The sequence below is a fragment of the Sus scrofa genome, chromosome 2 (genome assembly GCF_054392235.1).
Source record: "Sus scrofa isolate SSC_HxYL_T2T_F1_AM1 chromosome 2, Sscrofa_HxYL_maternal_Yorkshire_Landrace_v2.0, whole genome shotgun sequence".
Classification (NCBI taxonomy): Eukaryota; Metazoa; Chordata; class Mammalia; order Artiodactyla; family Suidae; genus Sus; species Sus scrofa.
Window position 1 is genome coordinate 161422797 of NC_139384.1, and position 21165 is coordinate 161443961.

Consider the following 21165-nt stretch of genomic DNA (forward strand, 5'->3'; position numbering starts at 1 on the left):
TTTCTAGATGATGCCGCAGCCTGACTGGTTTTCTGTGTCTCTGCAGGGCAGCCTCTGCACTAGTTAGCGATTCCTAAAGAAATAATGGGGCCTTTGCCTCTTGTAGGTGCTTCTCGAACGCTTCGAGGGAAAGGCCGAAACGAACGCTTTGGCCGCCAAGACCGTGACAGCTCGGCTCTTGGCTTCACGTCCAGCTCCTGTCCCGCCACACGTCCTCTGCTGGACACGCCTCTGGTGACCTTCGCTGTGGCCCTTTATCGGTACCCCAGGCTCTTGTACATGTTGTTCCCTCTGCCCGGAGTTGCCTCCCAGCCCCACCAGCCGAGCTCCCGGGTCCTCCTTCCAGAAACTTCATGGTAAGTGTCCCTTGCCCGCGGCCACGTTGCCTGTGCCTCTCTCGTGGAGATGCTCCTTGGGGCTGTGTCTGCTCCCGCGAGTGCTCTGGCTGTTCTCTGAAGCGGCACTTACCGCTCCGTATTACTTTCTTCCTCTCATGTATCTCCTGTCCTAACTGGGCTGCTTGAGGGCTGGGCCATGAACCTTATCCCTAGAGCCTCTGTGGCCAGAAGTGGGTATTTTACAGGGTCCGGTATTTCAGGGATTTTTTTAGAGAGGTGATAGAGTATCTGAGCTTTAAAGAGGACATGCCTCTTCTCCCCCATACTTTGTATCACGTAACTCTGAATATACACTTTTTTTTAAAATTTGCTTTTTAGGGCCACACCCTTGGGAAACGGAAGTTCCCAGGCTAGGGGTCAAATCAGAGCTACAGCCACCAGCCTACACCCCAGCCACAGCAACACGGGATCCGAGCCACATCTGCGACCTACACCGCAGCTCACGGCAACGCCGGATCCTTAACCCACCGAGCGAGGTCAGGGCTCGAACCCGCAGCCTCACGGACGCTGGTCGGGCTTGTTTCCACTGAGCCACACCAGGAACTTCCTGAATATACTTTGTATCATGATTACTTAGGAGTGTTTTGCACAATAAACTTGCAAAACGGGGTTGTTTAAATTTTTCGCAGGAGTTCCCGCTGTGGCTGTGCTGCAGTGGGTTAAAGATCCAGCTTGTCTCTGTGGAGGCGTCAGTTCAGTCCCCAGCCAGGGTGGCGGGTTAAGGATCTCTTGCTGCAGCTGTGGTGTGGGTCACCGCTTCAGCTCAGATTTGATCCTTGGACCAGGAATTTCCATATGCCATGGGGTTGGCCGAAAAGGTAATAATTACTACTGGTAATACTAGATCCCCAGTATCTCAGTGGTTACCCAGCGCATGGGTATGTCTGGGGGGAGGGGGGGCGGCTGCTCGCTAACACTGGCGCTTGCGCAGTGAGGCGGTTATGTGCCCCGGGGCAATCACATGGCTCAGGGTTATCAAAGGGCGAGCGGATAGGTGTGCTATGGCGTGGGGCGGGTAGTTTGAGGCGCAGTGTTTTTGTTCTGTTTTGTTGCTGCGGCTGCAGCGGCTCGATGTGGGATCAGCTCCAGACCGGGGATCGAAGCCAGGCTGCAGCCGTGAAGGCACCAAGCCCTAACCCCTGGACCAGCAGGGAGCTCCCAAGGCGCAGGCATTTCCAAGCCTGTAGTTGAAGCAAGTCCCGCGTCGCAGGATCCCTTGTCTCAGGTCTCTCGCCCCCTTTGCTCAGCGTCATCTTTCTCAGGCTCCACCGTAAGAAGTAAGGAGCAGGTCTCCTGAAGGTTCGGCCCTGGGCTGGACGGGCCCCCTTGTGTAGCCCACGCCTGCCCTCCGGTGGCCGGAATCTGCTACCGCACCCCACCTCGAAGATGACCACCGTCCAGTAGCGCTGCGCCTGCAAGTTGGGAGACCACCATCGTTCGATGTTATGATTGGCTGGAAGGATGAAATAATAAGAAAAGAAGCAGTGCTGGGCATGAATAGGCAGTCAATAAGTCTTAGCTTCCTTCCCTTAAATTTTGCTTTTCTGTTTAGGGCCACACCTGCAGCATATGGAAGTTCCTGAGCTGAGGGTCAAGTTGAATCGGATCAGAGCTGTGTCTGCGACCTACGCCACAGCTCATGGCAACGCCGTATCCTTAACCCACTGAGCGAGGCCAGGGATCGATCCCGCGTCCTCATGGATCCTAGTTGGGTTCTTAACCTGCTGAGCCACAGGGGGAGCTCCTTCCTTCCTTTTAAATGAAAGAGCCCTTCTTAGGAACAGAGCAAAGAAGACTCCTTGAGTTTTATCCGTGATGGGGCTGGGCGTTCTGGAACACCGAACCCCAAGATATTTTAGTGGTAAGGCAGGTCCCTGCCTCGAGGTAAAGTTCCGAACAGGACGGGCGGTCATGACACAGAGCGCCTTTCTGGCACACTCTGTCTGGAGTGGCATCCTCACGGCAGCGCAGTCGAGAAGGTCCTTGGTCCCAGAAGGTTACTTTCCAGAGTGGATTGGTCAAAAGGGACAAAACTGAACCCTCACGTAGGACAGGAGGGAAGCGGGGGGCCACCGAGGGCCTGGTGAGGACAGCAGACCACAGAGGGAGAGTTTCTACCTCTTTTAGTTTAAAAAAGTGTCAAGACCCCCATCATCCGACAGGCGCAGCGTTTCGCCGGAGGTAACCCCGCCTGCAGAAGCCCGCTTTTGGACGCGACGTCCATCGGCTTGGGCTGTAATTCGCGTGACATGTTAAATGAGTCAGGAATGTGGGCGCGCTTATTTTCTTGAGCAAGTGTAGGCACTTACTGCCTATTCAATAGGCAGAGCCCTTGGACAAAGCCTTTCATGTCAAGATGTTGGGTGTGGAGATGGAGAGCCCCCCGCACTGGCTTTGTGTGGCAAGAAACCGGTGTAAGCAGCTATTAGCTTCCACCGTCGAAGAGCAGATCGTAACCTGGGCCCGGGCGACATCTGAGGAAGAGCTGATGGAAGAATTCTGCAACTCCCCTTGGACAGAGGACGGCCCACCCCACCTCCCGTCATGTGCCCGTAAATCAGTGCTTCACACAGCTTGAAGCATCAGGTGGCTTTGACGTCTGGCGGATGTTTCGTGACGCTGGGCACGGCGCTGGGCACCACGGCGCTTGCCAAGGTGGACGGGTCCCTGCTTCCGTGGAGCTTACGGTCTCACCAAAGGGCCCAGAACCCTGACGAAACAGCGACGTGCTTCGCTGAGTGGGGGAGACCAAAGTGCCGCGGAGCGAAGGGGAGAAGGGCCGACAGGCGCCGGCGTCCTCAAGAAAGCCCGGAAGGAGGAGGACTCCAGGTAGGTCTGGAAGGGCAAGGCCGGCTGCACAGAGGACAGGGTGAGGCCTTGGGCAGAGGCGCACGAGCAGCCTGGGTGTGGGCCGTGAGGACCATGCCGGGGCGGGGTGGGGGAAGTGCACACACACACACACCCACACACACACCCACACCCACCCACACACACACACACACACACACCCCCACACTCGCGCTGAAGTCCACCATGCAGCCAAGTTGGAGATGTAGCTTGTAGTCAACGATGTAGCTGAATGATCTAGGCTTGTCTTTGCTCGGGCATTTGGGAACCGCCACAGCCACTTGGGCAAAGGGAAGCTGAGAGAACAAGTGAGAAACAGAGTTGGGAATCCGGACGCCAGAGGCTGAGACAACGAAGCTGCTGACAATGAGCCACACCTCTCCCACGGGCTAAGAAATTAACCTACACAGAGTCCTTTTAATTCAAATGATACTAGGGAGCTCCCGGCGTGCGCAGCAGAAAGGAATCTGACTGGATCCAGGATGACACAGGTTCGATCCCTGGCTTTGCTCAGTGGGTTAAGGATCCGGTGTTGCCATGACCTGTGGTGCATGCACGTCACGGATGTGGCTCGAATCCTGCGTGGCTGTGGCTGTGGTGTAGGCCAGCAGCTGCAGCTCCGATTCAACCCCTAGCCTGGGAACCTCCATATGCCTCAGGTGAGGCCCTAAAAAGCAAAAACAAACAAAAATAAACTAAAAAACCCCCAAGTTATACTAGCTCTGCTTTTTAGTGTGACTTTTCTCGTTCTGTTCTACGTGGCAGCAGTACTTTCTTTGATTAATCTGCTTTATACGTCTGTTTCAGTGATGTAACCATGGAAAGAATGACAGAATTGCTGTGGGTTTCTGAAAGAGCCACCACCTGAGCTGTGGCGGAGAACTCTGCTCCAGCACCAGCACATACCATGGGTACCTGGACCAAAGCACAGTGACGCTTGTGTGACTCGTTAGCAATAGATGCTAGAGTGCAAAAGGCTATTAACGATGCCTTTTTATAAGAGAAAAACTTTAATATAAATTTGATTTTTTTTTTTTTTTGGCCGCACCCATGGCATGTGGAAGTTCCCGGACCGGGGACTGAACCTGTGCCACGTGGTGACAACACCGGATCCTTAACCCGCTGCGCCAGACGAGAACTCCTAAATTTGTAGATACTTAAAATCAACTCTGCTCTAGCCGACGTCTCTGAAGAATGAACAAAGGACTAAGGGTGATTTGTGGAGTGGTTTTAGTGCAGGCAGCATGTGGCCTCATCGTCCTTACGTGGTCCAGGCTGGGCTCTCCACAGGAGGGCGGGGGCCGGTGCGTAGAACCCGGCCTCTGTCTTTGTCTGTAGCAATGCTGGATCCTTAACCCACTGTGCTGGACTGGGGATTGAACTGGCAACAACCACAGAGACAAACTGGATCATTAACCCATTTTGTCCCAGTGGGAACTCCCTACATTCCTTTTTTTCCTTTTCTTTCTTTCTTTTTTTTTTTTCAGAGCCACACTCAAGGCACATGGAAGTTCCCAGGGGTCAAATTGAAGCTGCAACTGCAGGCCTTCTCCACTGCCCTATGCCACAGCCACAGCAATGCCAGATCCAAGCCGCATCTCCGACCTACACCACAGATTGTGGCAACCCTGGATCCTTAACCTGCTGCGCCACCAGGGGACATCCAGGAATTATCATCTGGCTCATTTTATAGAAACGGAAACTGAGGCGCAGGGCAAGGGCCTTCCCACATTCAGAGAGCTCAGCTTTCTTGACCCAGATTAGTGGGGTTTTTTGTTTTTTGGTAGGGCCGCACCCGTGGCATATGGAGGTTCCCAGGCTGGGGGTCCAATCGGAGCTGTAGCTGCCGGCCTACACCACAGTCACAGCAATGCCAGATCCAAGCCGCATCTGCAACCTACACCACAGCTCATGGCAACGCCAGATCCTTAGCCCGCTGAGCGAGGCCAGGGGTCAAACCTGCAACCTCCTGGATTCGTTTCCACTGCGCCACTGTGGGAATTCCAACCCAGGTTAATGTTGTGTCTGCCACTCCATAGTCCTGCCTGAAATTTACCACAGTAAGCTCTTCAGGACTCTGTCACCATTTGGTTGGAAGGATTTTCACTGAAGGAAGATGCTTCACAGGTGCTGGTGGTACGGGCACCCGTTGAACGGGACGGTCAGGCGCCTGCCCTTGGGAAATCCGCAGCGGGATGTGGGAGGAGTTCACCACGAGCGACCAGACAAATAAGCTACTCGCTAGGTGCGACGCGTGCCACGGGGAGAATAAACATGGCTCAGCAGTGGCGGTTTGGGTACTTGCTTCAACCTTTCATCGCCAGAGTCCTCAAAGGACAAGAGAAGCTTTTGTGACTTTATCCTGCGACTGCCCTCGTCGAGGGCCGACCTCTGCCGCGGCCTCCACACATCTGTCCATCAGCTCATGGCATCCTCTGCGCTAAGCACGGGCTTGCTGCCGGCCGCACAGGGGCGTGTGGAGGCGGGCCCGCCCCCGTGAAGCCTGCCAGGGAAGCGAGGAAGACCAAGGCCGGAGCACGGGGCGTTTTACAGGAGCGGTGGCGGAGCTCTGTGGACGGGAACCGAGGTGCGAGGATCGACTGGGTGGTAGCGGGGGGCGGTGCCCTTCACAGAGGACGTGGCGTCGGCCCTTCAAGTATAAACAGATAGGAATTCCCAAGAACGAGGTGCTGTGGCCGGGAAGGAGAGCCAGATCCACATCCCAGAAAGGCCTAGGAAGCAGTTTAGCTCGACCCCGGGACAATCAGAGGCCTTGAGCGTTTGGTTTTGCCTTTCGGTTTGGGGATGACATGATCAGACTCGCACTTTGGAGAGGAGTCCTTTGGTCGCCAGGGGAGAACACACTGGGTAATTTCCATTCCCCTGAGAGGCGGTGCACAATCTGAACATAAGTGCAGGCTGGCCTAGGAGAGGCCACATAGAGTCGGGGTTCATTAACGTGAGTGTCATAAGACGCTCCTAAAACTTCGTAAGCAAGGAGAAAGAGGATGGCTGTGTGAAAAACGGAATTGAAAGGTGTCCGAGGAGTTCCCGTCGTGGCGCAGTGGTAACGAGTCCGACTAGGAACCTTGAGGCTGTGAGTTCAATCCCTGGCCTCACTCAGAGGGTTAAGGATCCGACGTGGCTGAGTCTGCGGCTGTGGTGTAGGCTGGCAGCTATAGCTCTGATTCGACTCCCAGCCTGGGAACCTCTGTATGGCACGTGTGTGGCCCTAAAAAGACAAAAAAAAAAAAAAAAAGAAAAAGAAAAAAAAAGAAAAAGCAGGAAACCAGCTGGGAGGCTCCTGAGACTATGGTGGCTTGGATTAGAGTAACACTGGAGACGGTAAGAGGTAGTCAGTTTGGGATGTTTCTGCAGACCTCGCTCAGCGGACCGGAGGTGAGGTGCGGGAGGTGCGCCCGGGTTTCTGGCCTGAGCACTGAACGATGGAGCGGGTGGTGGTGCCGTTTACTGAAATGAGAACCACCTGCTGAGGTTCTACTTGGTAAACACAACTTGCTCCTTTACGTGCGTCATCCCGCTTCCTTGCGGCAGGACTGGGGTTCAACCCCAGGGGCGCGGCACATGGCCAGCGCTCCGAGCACCGGAGGGCTAGGGAACGACCCGCACCGACGAGAGATGCGGAGGCGGAATGAATCCAGAGCCGAACCAAAGGCTTGTGGGTCAAGCTAGGTTTGACCTTTATTCTAGGCGAACAAGCAGACCCCGGAGGGTCTTAAGCGGAGAGTGACCTTCGCAGCCTTAGGAAAGGATCGCCCTGCCTCGGGGCCGAGAGCCGACCGCAGGGGAGAGGGGCCGTGGGAAGAAACTGCCTCTCCAGGCAGGAGGCGATGGTCCGGGCAGGAAGCTGCCGACCGAGAGACGGAGAAAAGGAGGCAGGCTGGAAACGCGTGCGCCAAGGGCCGGGGCAGGTGCGGGACACGCTGTGACTCGGGCGGGGGGCAGCGCCACCCCTGCCTGGCGCCGGAGCCACTCCCTGCCGTTACCGCGTGCGCGGCGGTGAGAGCGAGGGCTGGCCGACGCCCGGGGTGGGGAGGTGGGCTCGCTGCCGCCCGAAGGAAGACGCGGCCCTGCGCCAGCGGGGCGGACGCCGTGCGGGGCTCCCCAGGCCCGACGTGGCTTTGACAGGGGAGGCGGGGCCTCGACGCTCACGCCCGGCAGGCCCCGCCCAGGTACCTGGACGCCCCGCGGGCGGCCGCAGCTCCCGGAACCTCTGGCCGGAAGCAGTCCGCTGCCTTAGCGGCCCGGCGCTGCGCCGCCAGGGCCTTCCTAAGGTTCCGGCCCTCGGCCCGGGCTGCACGCCTGCGCCTGCGCAGGGGCCGCACGCCGTCACGCGCCCGGCCGCTTCCGGTGCGCCGCGAGGGCCGCCGGGACGGGTCTCCCTGGCGATCCGAGGTGTGCTGCTGCCGCCGCTGCCGCCGGCGCGGTGAACCGGTGCCGCGGCGACGCCCGTGTCCCCGCCGTCTTCCTCGGGCTCCCGGGCCTTGGCCCCCGGGGCCCTCGGCAGGCGTCGGTGAAGAGCCTGCCGAGCGAACGTGTGCTCCCACACGCGCCCTCCACGACCCCGTATCGCGACTCCGAGGAAGGGGAGCGAGAGGGGCCGTCGCGACTCCGCGCCGTGTGTCGCCGGGCGGGGCCGCGGGGCCGGGGCTCCTCCAGCCCCCGGGATGCGCGCGCGAGCTCTCGTCTCCACTTCCTTGTTGCCCCTGTCACGACTGGAGCCGCCTCTCGCCGACAGCGGGGAGCGCGAGTGCGCCGGCCGGCCCCCTCGTCGAGCCCCCTGGCCGGGCGCCTCCGGGGATGTGAGCCGCGCGGCTGGCACGCTCCTCCGGGTAAGTCCCGGCCTCGGGCCCAGCGCCGCCCCGCGGACCGGCCGCGCGTCCTCGAGCCAGGTGCTGCGGCTCGCCGAGCCCGCGCGCCCCTTCGGCAGAGCAGGGGCCGTGAGCCTCGACCTCTCGCCTCGGGCTCCTTGGGGACATGTAAGGCCCGCGGTCCAGCCAGGCCCACGGCTGGGCCGCCAGAGGCCGTTTAAGGAGGAGGACCTGGCGGGACGGTGGAGGTGTCCCGGATTTCAAGCGCTGCCCTCACTCACTCTCTTGCAGATGAGAAAGCTCCGGCGTCGAGTAAGTCCATTGCTGGAGGTCGTGGAGCTCGGAGCGCGCGGGCGTTTAAAATGCCTCGCTTAGGTTTCCACCCGGGTCTGCCCTCCAGAGGCGTGGTTTTATAATATTTTGCCTTTTTTTTTTTTTTTGCATTGCCTACTGAGGCCTAGAATTTGAAAACAGTACCAGGTCCAGGCTTAAAACCGCCTAGTGCAACACGCCAAAACCCAGGGTAGTCTCTCCCTGCCCCCACGCAGTGTGGTTGTAATGGCTTTGTTTTCTAACTTGTGTTCGGGGTGCTAAAACCCTGTTTGCCTTTCTTCACAGACGCTCTCCTGCAGGTGCAGCCTCTGTCTGCAGGCCTCTCAAGGGTTGAGAGGCCCATTATGAAAAGCAAAAAGGCCCAGTCCCGGCATAGCCTTGAACCCTAGCGCCCTCACCCCTTGAAGGCACTGGCCTGTTTCTTGCTGAGCCAAGTCGTGGGTTACTTCTGAGAGCTGTGCTGTAACGACATGCAAGGGGTTTTGGAGGGTTGTGTTTTGTTTTCTGCTGGGAGGTGAAGTCATTTAGAGATGGGCCAGAACTAGGAAGGCGTGGTGGTGGCCCCGGTTGTGTCTTCATATGTTACAGGGCAGGTAATTGCCTGCGTTTTCTGGGTGAGGCTTTTGCCACTTTCAGGACACTCTCAAAGGGGTTCTTGCCTTTCAAAAAGCGAGGCACCACTGTTGTCAGCCTCTTGAGTCTCACCTGAGGAAAAATCACCTGAAATGTGGGGTGGGGAACGGACTTGTCTGAGGTCCCTGGTTGGGATGCAGCCTGGAAGCCAGGTCTCCTGACGCAGCATACAGGGCACGTCTGTTTCCCCGTTGGCTCCCGCGCTTGGGGCCCGAGGTCTAAGTGAGCTGTGGGTGGGCCTCGTCACGCGCCTGGCGATTCTGTGTTTGCTTCCACAGCTCCTGCTGCCCAGGATCCTAAATTCGCTTCTGACAGATTCTCCAGAGCAGCTGTCTTGTTTGCCTCCTAGCGTTCAGGTGGTTTCTGGGACCTTTCTTCCTCCAAAGGTGGTCTGTGAGCTGGACAACTCCACCTTAGGATGTGGCCACAAATAAAATAATCCTTCTTGAGTTAATCATTGAGGGTTTTTTGTCATGCCTTCCTTTTCCTAGGAAAAGCTACTAGATTTTCTGTTTCTTGGGCCATTGCTAATGGCAGCCTGTCAGATTACTGTTTATTTTTAATTAATTTATTTATTTTTGTCTTTTGTCCTTTTAGGGCCACACCCGTGGCATACGGAGGTTCCCAGGCTAGGGGTCGCATTGGAGCTGTAGCTGCCAGCTTACGCCACAGCCACAGCACCTTGGGATCCAAGCTGTGTTTGCAACCTACGCCGCAGCTCATGGCAACGCCGGATCCTTAGCCCACTGAGCGGGGCCCGGGATCGAACCTGTAACTTCCTGGTTCCGAGTCAGCTTCGTTTCTGCTGTGTCAGGGCAGGAACTCCCCAGATTACTGTTTAGACTTGAGCTCTTCAACACCCTAGTCGCTCGCCATATGTGGTTATTTAAGTTAATTACAATTAGGCAAAGTGAAATCAGGGTAGTTCCTCGATCGCACGCGCCGAAGCTCGGGTGCTCAGTAGCCCCGAGCCGCTCCCGTTTTGAGGAGCACAGGTGGGGAGCATTTCCGCCTCCTAGAAGCGTGTCGAATGTGCTCGTGTGGACGGGTGCTGGAGCAGGTGGGAGCAGGGTAGGGGCTGAGAAAAGGCTCACAGTTGGGTTCTGAATTAAAGAATGTGCCCTTCAGGCCCTGGATGTGGCGGCCGGGACGTCGTCCGCCTTCTCGCCACGATGACTCCCCTTCGGCGATGACCCTTCCTGTGTAGCGTTTGACTCTCCTCAGGGGGCGCTGTCTCCCTTGCGACACAGTCACTGCAGATCCGTGGTGAAGTGGTTGAGACCCTTCCCCTCTTCCTGCTTTTTAGGGCGCACCTGCAGCATGTGGAGGTTCCCAGGCTAGGGGTCTAATCGGAGCTGCAGCTGCCGGCCTGCACCACAGCCACAGCCATCAGGATCTGAGCCGCGTCAGCGACCGGCAGCACCGATCCCCAGCCCACTGAGTGAGGCCAGGGATCAAACCTGCGTCCTCGTGGGTACTAGTCTGGTTTGTAACCTGCTGAGCCATCGTGGGAACTCCCAGACATGTCTCTTTCTGTGGGCGCGAGAGTTGCATCTAAAGCAGGGGAAGGACCCGCCCAAACTCACACGAACTGACAGTGTGGAGAGGCTTCCTACGTATACAGGTGCTTCCTGAACGAATGACCCGTGAGTCGGTGAAGCCCTGTGCTGAACGGGACGCAGCATGTGGAGGAGGAGGGCCCGGAACCGACTCCTGGCCACGTTTGCCTGTAACGTTACGTCAGTCTTGGTGGTGGGGGCAGTGCAGCTCATACACCCTTTCTTTTTGTCTTTTTAGGGCCACACCCAAGGCACATGGAGGTTCCCAGGCTAGGAATCGAATCAGAGCTGCAGCTGCCGGTCTCCACCACAGCTCGCGGCAATGCTGGCTCCTTAACCCACTGAGCGAGGCCAGGGATTGAACCTGTGTTCTCATGAATGCTAGTCAGATGTGTTCCCGCTGCGCTGCGATGGAAACGCCACATCTGTTTTTTTGGGCCACCTCTGTCAGATATGGAAGTACCCAGACCAGGGGTCAAACCTGAGCTGGAGCTGAGACCTGTGCCACAGCGGCAGCAGTGCCAGATCCTTAACCCGCTGCACCACAGTGGGAACTGGGGCGGGGGGGCGGCGCTCATAAATCTCCGAGTTGAAGGATTACCGGGTGTCCCAGGAGTGGAATATAAGCCAAAGGGCCGTCTGAGCTCGTGATCCCACATGGGCCGCGTCGGAGGAGGCGCCGGGGCCCTGGTTGGGCACGCGGGTTGGCCTGCCCTAGAGCGGTTCTGATTCAGGGGAGCTCTGGTCGAACCCTGGAACCCGGACATTGCGTACGTCCCCCAGGTGCTTCTTAGCCTGCATCTGCTGCGTTTGGGAGGCGGCGGCGTCCCGGGGCCCTGGGTTGGATTCGGAGGCCGCTTCCCCTCTGGGGTAGGTCTTGACACTTGTCCATGTCTTGTTTTTCTCCAGCCATGGATGCATCATATGATGGTACGGAGGTAACTGTCGTGATGGAGGAAATTGAGGAAGCCGATTGTTACACCTGCCCTGGGCCGCCCAAGCGGAAGAAAAAGTATAAAATTCATGGCGAAAAGGCCAAGAAACCCAGGTGAGCCACCTCATTTTGGTAGCCGGCCCTCAGACGCAGAAGCTGCCTAGAGAGGTGTGTCGAGGAAGACTCGAGGCTGTGTCCAGGTCCCCAGAGGGTGCCGCGTCACCGTTAGGGTCTCCGGTGGGCAGTCGGGCTTGGGGAGGGGGTGGCCACTTGATGCCAGCGGTTGCCATTCCAGCCCCGATGTTGGTCGTGTTTCCCGGCTGCAGCAGGACGTGGACACACGAATGGTGGAAACGGTGCAGGGCAGCGTTATGGTTGATACCCTGGTCATTTAAATAGGGCGCCCCTCAAAACGCGGCCTGATCAATTCTGTACAGAACACCCACCCGCGGCTTTCATCTCCCCTTGACGGGGACCACGCCAGACTCCGGCTGAGGCTCCCGGGTTGGGTCGCTGGGCGTTGTGCCCGCCTCCCTCTCGGCCTTGGCCTGGTGGCGGTGACCGTGGACGCCCAGAGGCTGAGCTGACGAGCAGGGCCCGCTTGGCAGTCAGTCCGCTAATCCTTGCCTGAAAGAGCAGCGGCAGGACACTTGCATGGGATTTAAAGCCAGTTGTCTCTGCAGAAGACCTGGTTGTGGAAAGAAAACCAGACAAGCTTGTGTCTCCGGATTCTGGGGGCAGAAGCTGCTCGTTCACCGGGGGTGGGGTGGGTGTTTAAATGCATCTTTGCTTCAGTCTCTATTTGGATACACTGAAAATGCTCTTTTTTTAAGTGGGTTTTTTTTTTTTTTTTTTTTTTTTTGCTTTTTAGGGCCACCCCCGCGGCACATGGAGGTTCCCAGGCTAGGGGTCGAATCAGAGCTGTAGCTGCCAGCCTGCACCACAGCCACGCCGAATCCTTAACCCACGGAGCGAGGCCAGGGATCCAACCCGCAACCTCATGGTTCCTCGTCGGATTCGTTTCTGCTCTGCCACCACGGGAACTCCTAGGTAGATGCTTCGAAAGGAAAAGCTGGGATTCGTAGTCAGTGCTTCGCTGCCCAACCCGGCCGTGGGGGCCTCGCCCGGTTGGGTGGGGAGACCGTAAGAAGTCGTTGCTTCCTCAGGTCTGCTTACCTTCTGTACTATTACGACATCTACCTGAAAGTGCAGCAGGAGCTCCCCCACCTGCCGCAGTCCGAGATCAATAAGAAGATCAGTGAGAGCTGGAGGCTTCTCAGTGTGGCCGAGAGGAGTTACTACCTGGAGAAAGCCAGACTGGAGAAAGAAGGTGTGGATCCGGTAAGTAGCTTTTTGCTGGCTGGTCTCTCCGTTGTTTTCGTGGCCAGGCGCTAGGAAGTCCCACCCTTTATCGCCGGTCTCCTTCGTTCCGTGGGGGAACCTTGAGGCGAGTCGGTTTGACTGCTCTCGAGTCTGATGCCCCGCGCTCTCTGCAGGGTGCACGGAGCTGACGGTCTCCGAGTTACCGCCCCTGGGCCTTGGGTTCCTCTTCCGCGTTGTAGCAAAACTTGGAGCCCCTTGTCCTTGTGGGTGGTTAGTGTTTCCTTTCATGGGGTAGCTTCCGGAGGCATGTCTCCTACACCGAGAGCTTTCGTCTCTTCAGCTGGGGTAAGCGGCTTGATGAGTGTGATTTGCGCCGAGCGCCATCAGCTGTAAGCAGACGGGCAGTTGGGCTCGCGTGTTGAGAGGTGGACACAGCTGCTTCGTGTGATGCCGCCTCCGCCGCGGCCGCTGGTGGTGCCGAGCTCTGCTCGGAGGGGGTGCAGGCTGAAGCGGGAGCCGACGGAGGCGACAGAGCTTTTGGGGGCTGAGGTGGGAGCGCAAAGCAAGCGGGCCCTCCGGTGTGTGTGTTCGGCCGCTTCTTACTTCGGGTTAACAGTGACAGGGGCGCTCACAGCTCTTCACTCTGCTTTTTCATTTAAACTGAAATTCCTGCAGGAAGAGCAATCTTGCGGGCTGAAACCTTTCGACCGTAGCTCCTTTGCTCAGTTGAAGCACTCGTCTCTCTCGTCTCTTGGGTGAGGCAGAGCAAGGGCTCTGCAGGCCGCGGCCGCTGTGTTCTAGCGGAGGAGCTTGTGTGTGCCTTGGGGTGCCTGTCCTGTTGGGAGCGCTCTGCGTCCCTGCCGGCCTGGGCAGGCCCCTCTGCCCTCCTCCTCCAGACGAGACGGCCTGCTGGTGACCGCGTAGGAGGCAGTCCCTGCAGGGCGGGCGGGCGTCTAGGGAGAGCACATGGAGCTCCCTGGCGTCTCCATTATCAGGTGGTGTCTTTGGGGCCCTTGTCCGGGGGGATGGTTTTTAAAACTAGACGCTGACGTGAGTCCTTTCCGAGGCTTTTCCGGAAACGTGAGGAGGCCATCGCGAGGGATTTTTCCTTGTCCGCGTGAGTCCCCGCCTGCCGCCATCGCCACCCTGCACGCAGCTCACGAGGAGGCCGCAGAGCCCTTTTGGCTGGACCCCAGGCCTGTGCAAGTCCTGGGCCAGGGTGCAAGCCCGAGGCCCCGCAGTGACAGCACCACATCCTTAACTGCTAGGCCCCCAGGGAGCTCTGGGCCCAGACCACCGTTTTTGCTTCTTTTTGGCCGTACCTGTGGCACCCAGAAGTTCCCAGGCCGGGGCTCGAGCCCAATCTGTTGCCGTGACAGTGCCAGAGCCTTAACCTCCTGCACCGCAAGGGACTTCCCTAGACCAGCCGTAGTGCTAACTAGCTGAGACCTACCTACCCTTTGAGTCCTGGTGGCTTCGTGTGCACAGCGTTGAAAACAGACCCTGTGAAGCCCCTTGCTGACTTCTTGGCACACGCTGACTTGATCCATAAGTGTTGTTCTTGAGTAGACCAAGAAGAGGTGGTGTTGAGTGAGCATCTGCACTGTCCCAGGACTGGCAGGTCGTACGTGCTGGCACGCAGGCGAGGCCCTCCTGCCTGGGTGCTTCGGGGCGGCAGGCGGTCTCCCTGGGAGCCCGTCAGGTCTCCTGCTGGGCAGCGGGCCCGGGGTTCCGGTGTGGCTCCTTACGGTTGTGAGATGAGAGTCCCTGACGCCGCCCTGGGCTCGCCGTGCTCGGATCTGTTGATGAGGCCTGGCCCGGCCCGGCCCCCGGGTTCGGCTTTGCCGCCAGCTGGTCTTGTGCTCCTGACCTGTCTGCTTCAGAGGGCGGCTCGAGAAGGGCGGTCCTCCGTCCGCCTGCTGGGAAGGGTCCTTCAGGGATGCAGACCGTCTGCTTTCATGTCTCGTCTGAGGGCTGCTGTTTCTTTTCCTCTCCGAGAGCTTCCTCGGGGCCCCGAGTGTCCCATCGACGGCTCGCTTTGGATGTCTTTGAGGACCCTTTGGGAACTGACTCGGTTCCTTTTAAGTGACTCTTTGTTCCATTGGCCCTCCGTCCTCACTTGCCTGTTCACTTTGAACTTGTCTGTCTACCTTTTTGGACAATGTTCAGTTTAAATTGAAAAAATAAAACAGAAGCAGCTTTTTGTTGGTGCCAGTTAGCCCTGCAGGGCTGCGCTGCTGGTACCCGGTGTCCTTGCTCCGTAGAAGGCCTGGCCTGGACTCAGAGCTTTACTGCTCACCCTGTGTCTTCGGGAAGGTCCACCCTCCTCAAGCTGCAGTTGCCTCAGTGGAGAAGTGGGAGTAATAAGGGCACCTGACTTAACAGCACTGCTTTTAAGGTCAGGAAAGTGTTTTATTTTTTTTTGGCTTTTCAGGGCTGCACCCGAGGCATATGGAGGTTCCCAGGCTAGGGGTCGAATCGGAGCTACAGCTGCCGGCCTACACCACAGCCCACAGCCACGCCAGATCCGAGCCGGGTCTGCGACCTAAACCACAGCTCACCGCAAGGCCGGATCCTTAACCCACTGAGCGAGGCCAGGGGTCAGACCCGCAACCTCATGGTTCCTAGTCAGATTCATTTCCGCTGCGCCACGACGGGAACTCCTGCAAAGTATGTGCTGCACTTTAAGGTCCCAGGTTAATGTTTACACTCTCACCCCGCTTCACCCCCGATGTCCTCAGGCCTCATAAGATGGCTGCCTCCCTGTGCGCCTGCTCTCCTGCAGCCTTCTTAGCTCTGTGATCTCTTCAGCCTCTTTGTAGGGCTGGGCGAATCCTTGTGGTGCCCTGAGGGCCAGCTTGGCCCGCTGGTTTAGGTTTTGCGCTTTTAAGTCTTTGATGGAGTGTTATACGTTCCAGTACCTAAATCTTCAGCTGCTTCAGAATCCTGACGCGTCAGAGCTGGAAAGGAACTCAGAGCCAGGTTTAAGGCCTTCGCCGTCCCGTCGGGGCAGCACGGCCTAAAAGGGGGGAAGGGTTTTCGCAGGACGGCGCCAGACCTGGCATTCCAGCTCGCCGTTTCAGGGGCCGAGCTCGGTGCCCATGGCAGCGTCTCCTCCCTGTCAGCTGTGTCCTGTGTAACTGGGGGAGGACGCTGCCCGGGCTCAAGTGGGACTCCGTGGAGCTGCCCTTGCTGTTGACAGAGGCCGAACCTAAGTCTCAGGTCAAGAGAACGGACTCCCTCTGGTCCCTTTGCAGGGGCAGGAAAAATGCCCCCGACCGTACGGCCTGTGGTCTCACTCCGGCTCTCTCTGCTTGCCTCCCCCGCCCCGGCTCCTGCATCCTCAGGACGCGAAGCTCTCTGCCCTGACGGCCGCCGTGCCGGACGTCCCCGGGTTCCGCAAGATCCTGCCCCGCTCCGACTACATCATCATCCCCAAGAGCAGCCTGCAGGACGAGCAGAGCTGCCCTCCGGTGGAGCTGTGCGTGGCCCCGCCCCAGGCGTCCCCGAAAGGGCCCTCGCTTGTGTCCAGCGCGGCCCTGGAGACGGTGCCCGGCCACGCGGGCGTGGCTGAACAGCGCCTGGCCGTGGAGGCCTTCGCGGAGGAGGCAGGCGGCCTCGGCCAGCCCGCCGCCGTCGAGGAGCTGGCCGCCTCGGAGGTCCTGGGCCGCGACGTGCTCCTGAACGCGGCTCCCCTGGAGGCGGACGAGGGCCGTCAGCCCCAGCGGCCGCGCCTGGTCCTGGAGGAGGCCTTCGCCCGCGGCTCCCCGGAGCACCCGGCTGCAGGCCCGGCGGGGCCCCACGCGCAGGCGGGGGACAGCGTGTCGCTCGTGACAGTCATGAGGGTAAGTGGCCTCGGCTCTGCCGGGGCGGCGGGGGTCGGGGCCCCGGGGAGCTCGCGTGCTCGAACCCAGGTCTCCCGGAGCTCTAGGCGCCTGGCCGGGCCACGTCCTCGGCCGTTTCTCCGGGACGCTCCGCATCGGCGAGAGGCGGGACCCGAGCGCGGGGCCGGCATGATGCTGGCCTCTGTCCCCGAGGCAGAGCTGGCACGCCAGCCTGTGGTCCTCTCCGGCTGGGGGTTTTCTGTTTCCTCGAGATTGTTCTGGCAAACACGGTGGCACCTCGAACCGTGGGGGAGAATTTTCACGCTGTCCTCTTGGGCGCAGAGGAGGGAGGAGGTCTTCGAAGTCGGGGAGACGGGACGGTGGCCGAGAGAGAAGGGCGGGGTCTCCGCGGGGCTCTCGTGTCCCGGGCCCCCGGGGCGCGCCCTGATTCCAGTGATGCCACAGCCTCCTCCCTGCCCGTGGAGGCGCTGCCGCCACGCCCGCCATCACCCGGAGCAGGAGGGCATCCTCCGCCAGGCGTCGCTTCCCGCCCCGGCCCCCCGGCCCTCGGCCATCGAGCGGCAGCGCCGTGACCTTGACGGAGGAGGGCGGCGCCCCCAGGGCTTTCCTGGCCGCCCGGGAGCGTGTTGTGGTGCTGGAGCCGCGGCCTGGGCCAGGGCCTTTGGCGGGGTCCGAGGCGTCGGGTTCTTCCGCTGCGTGCTCGCCTGGGCTGTTGGCGCCCAGGGTCGCTTCACCTGCTTTCTCATCTGTAAGATGAGGGTAGCACAGTCCCGTGGTGATGGTTTTTCTCCTCTTTCTCTTCTTTTTTTTTTTTTGGTCTTTTTAGGGCCGCACGTGGAAGTTCCCAGGCTAGGGGTCGAATCGGAGCTGCAGCTGCCGGCCTCCACCCCAGCCACTGCCGCGCCGGATCCTAACCCACTGAGCAGGGCCGGGGTGGAACCCGCGTCCTCGTGGGTGCCAGCCGGCTCTGTTTAATGCTGCGCGGCGGCAGGAGGTGCGCCTTTTCCTTCACAGACGCGCTTTCTCTTCCTCATCCAAGCGCCGCGTCGGGGTGGCTGTAGGTCCGTGCCCTGCTGCCACGTGCCCGGCGGACGACGGCGAGCTCGGCGCCACCCGCCGGCCTGCTGGCTCTCAGCACCGCTCTTCTCCCCGTGTCCCCGCAGGACCCCGGCGACAGCAGCTCCTCGGCGCCAGCCGCGCAGTTCATCGTGCTGCCTCTTCCCGCCTACTCGGTCGTGGAGAACCCGGCCTCCATCAAACTGGTCAGTGGGGAGGAGCGGTGGAGCTTCAGCCCCCTGGGAGCTGCCTCGCAGGAGGCCTTCTCTGAAAGTCTCACTGCACTTAGAGCCCTGGAGCCGGCAGAGGCCGCCGAGCTTTTCCTGGCAGGTGTTCCCAGCTGGACGAGGGCGTGGGGAGGGGGCTGTGAACGGAGCTCCCCAGGCTCCCTGAACCCCTCAAGCTCCAGGTGGACTTTCCTCCCTGAGGGTATTTTCCTGGGCGGGGCTCCGTGGCTTTTCTCCAGTTTTCGGGAGCATACATATTTTGGAAAAACGGATCTGATTCAGGCTGGTTCTTGTGCAGTTAGGAGAAAGCTTCAGAGAAGAGAGAGGACTTGTCGTGTGCATGGTTTAGGGCCCCTGGGCTGCAAAACAAGCCCGAGCGGGGCCCTGGACTTGGTGCTGCTCGGTGGCGTTTCCGTCACAGCCGGCAGCAGCGTGTGGGCTGGGGTTTACTCCTGAACACCTCGTGGTTCTTGGCGAGGCCGTAAGTGGTGTTGCCTTTGTGGTGTCCGCTGCTCGTGTAGAGTAAGACGCCTGATTTTTGGCTTGGAAATCCCGCCTGCTGCACCATCGCCGAACTTGTGTCTTCTGGTAGCTTTTTATAGATTGTGTTGCGTTTTCTGCGTAGATGACAGTGTCGTTTGCGCGTGGGGACAGCTGTGTTTCCTCCCGATCTGGATTCCTTTTTTCTTGTCTCGGAGGTTTGTCTGGGCCTCCGGCGCAGCGTTGAACAGCGGTGGTGAGGCCAGATGCCGTCTTCCTCCTTTTACGGAGAAAGTACTCCGTCTTCTGTCTTCAGGTGTGATACTAGCTTAGGTTTTTCCTACTTACTCGTGTGTCTAGAAAGTTCTTTCTGTTGGGAGGTTTTGTTTTTTTTAATATCAGGAACGGATGTTGGATTTTGTCAAAATTTTGTGTGTATGTGTGTCTTTTGGGGCAATTTCTTTCTCTTTCTCTCTCTTTTTTAAAGGGCCACACTTGTGGCATAGGGAAGCTGCCAGGCGAGGGGTTGAGTTGGAGCTGCAGCTGCCAGCCTACACCACAGGCCCAGCCACGCCAGATCCAAGCCAGCCGTGCCTGTGGCCTACACCGCAGCTCATGGCAGTGCCGGCTCCTTTACCCCACTCAGCAGGTCAGGGATCAGACCCGCGTCTTCATGGATACTAGCTGGGTTCGTGAGCTGAGCCCCAACAGAACCCCTAAGATGGTCTTTTTTTCTTTTCTCTTTTACTTTGTTAATGAGGTTAATGTTTTTCAAGTGTTACATTAACTCCGTATTCCCAGGATAAACTCCACTTGGCAGAAGTGTAGTATCCAATATAGTAATGGAGTTGATTTGTTAAAATTTTAATTAGAATTTCTGTATCTGGGAGTTCCTGTCGTGGCTCAGTGGTTAACGAATCCGACGAGGAACCATGAGGTTGCGGGTTCGGTCCTGGCCTCGCTCAGTGGGTTAAGGATCCGGCGTTGCCGTGAGCTGGGGTGTAGGTCGCAGACGTGGCTGGATACTGACTCAGATTCAGTGTTGCTGTGGCTCTGGCGTAGGCTGGCGGCTACAGCTCCGATTGGATCCCTAGCCTGGGAACCTCTGTATGCCGCGGGAGCGGCCCAAGAAATGGCAAAAAGACAAAAACAAACCAAAAAACCCCTGCAAGTCCAATTTTTAAAATATATAATGGATTTTTCGGATCATCTGTTTTGAGTGAGCTTTGATAATTTATCTTTGAGGGCACTTATTCATTTCATCTAAATTGTCAAATTTATTGACATAAAATTGTTCAAAACCTTTCTTTATTCCTTTTTTTTTGGCTGCTCCTGTGGCATATGGCAGTTCCTGGGCCAGGGATCAGATCTGAGCCGCAGTTTTGGCCTAAGTGCTGGCCTAGGGCTTGAGCCTGCGTCCTGGCACTCCAGAGATGGCTCTGCTTGCCGTCGCACCGTTGCAGGAATTGTTAAGTGTCCATTTCCCTGCACTGTTCACAGGGTGGGGCGGTCATCACCTTCTCCCTTTTGAGAACTTGTCATCATTCCGAACAGAAACTCAACACCTATTAAATAGTAACCGCCCCCCCTCCCCCAGGCCCTGGTAATTCCTTCCACTTTTGTAGAATTTGTGGTTTCTAGGTACCTCATAAGAGGTACAATGCAAATCCTCTTTTTGGTCTGACTTTTTCACGTAGGGTAATGTTCTCAAACTTCATCAGTCTTCGAGTTCCCATCGTGGCTCAGTGGTGACAAACCGGACACGTATCCATGAAGACGTGGGTTTGATCCCTGGCCTTGCTCAGTGGTTAAGGATCTGGCCGTGCTGTGAGCCGTGACTCAGCTCGATTCCACCCCTCGCCTGGAAACTGCCGTGTGCCACGATTGTGGCCCTGAGAAAGTGAAGAAAAAGAAAAAAGAGAGGTCTAGCGTAGAGCAATCAGGAGACTTTTCTTCCACTTGTGGCTGAGTGATGATCCATTGCGCGGACGACTGCGTTTCGTGACTGTCCGTAAACAGCGACGGACTTCTGGCTTGTTTCGCTCTGGCCGTTGTGAGCAGTGCTGCCAGGAGTGTGCAGGTGTGCACGTGTCCGCTCGAGTCCCTGCGTTTAGTGCCTCTGGGTGTAGACCTAAGAGGGGAGCTGCTGGGCCGTGTGGTCCTTCTGTACTTCAGCTTCGAGAGACTTCAGTCCTTTCAATGCCGGTAGAGTCCGCAGTGATTTTACTTCCTCGTTCCTCGTGCTGGCAGTTGGGGTCTGTCTGCTTTGTTTCCTGATGCGCTTGGCTAGAGGTTGTTGACTTTACTGATCTTCTCAGAGAACCTCTGTTGTTTTCTGTTTCTCTCCTTTCTGTCCTGATTTTTTTTCTTTTTGGCCACGTCGGTGGCACATGGAAGTTCCCAGGCCGGGGATCAAACCCGAGCCACCCTGTGGCATCGCCTGGGTCTTTAGCCTGCTGAGTCGCACGGAAAGTCCTGCCCTGCTCTTCCTTGTCTTTGCTCTGCATACTCTGGGTTAATTGGTGCTTTTCTAGTTTCCTGCCTGCCTGCCTGCCTTCCTTTGTTTCCTCTTCTTAGGGCCGCACCCACAGCATATGGAGGTTCCCAGGCTGGGGGGCTGAATCGGGGGAGCTGCAGCTGCCGGCCTACACCACAGCCATAGCACCTCAGGATCCAAGCCACGTCTGCGACCTACACC

At 58.1% G+C, this 21165-nt stretch overlaps 1 protein-coding gene across 3 annotated transcripts in view; it reads left to right on the forward strand.

The window, feature by feature from the left end:
* The first annotated feature begins 106 nt into the window (after positions 1-106).
* Positions 107-21165, forward strand: part of HMGXB3 (HMG-box containing 3) — a 73333-nt gene continuing 52274 nt past the window's right edge. For 2 of the 3 annotated variants that reach the window (XM_021085009.2, XM_021085010.2), the window contains exons 1-5: positions 7638-8098; positions 11512-11650; positions 12703-12877; positions 16207-16704; positions 17868-17966. In XM_021085009.2, coding sequence (XP_020940668.2) covers positions 11514-11650; positions 12703-12877; positions 16207-16704; positions 17868-17966 — 909 coding nt within the window. In that variant the 5' untranslated portion in view covers positions 7638-8098; positions 11512-11513. Of the gene's footprint in view, positions 357-7637; positions 8099-11511; positions 11651-12702; positions 12878-16206; positions 16705-17867; positions 17967-21165 lie in introns of those variants that run through there. The other variant, XM_021085011.2, reaches the window with a different exon arrangement.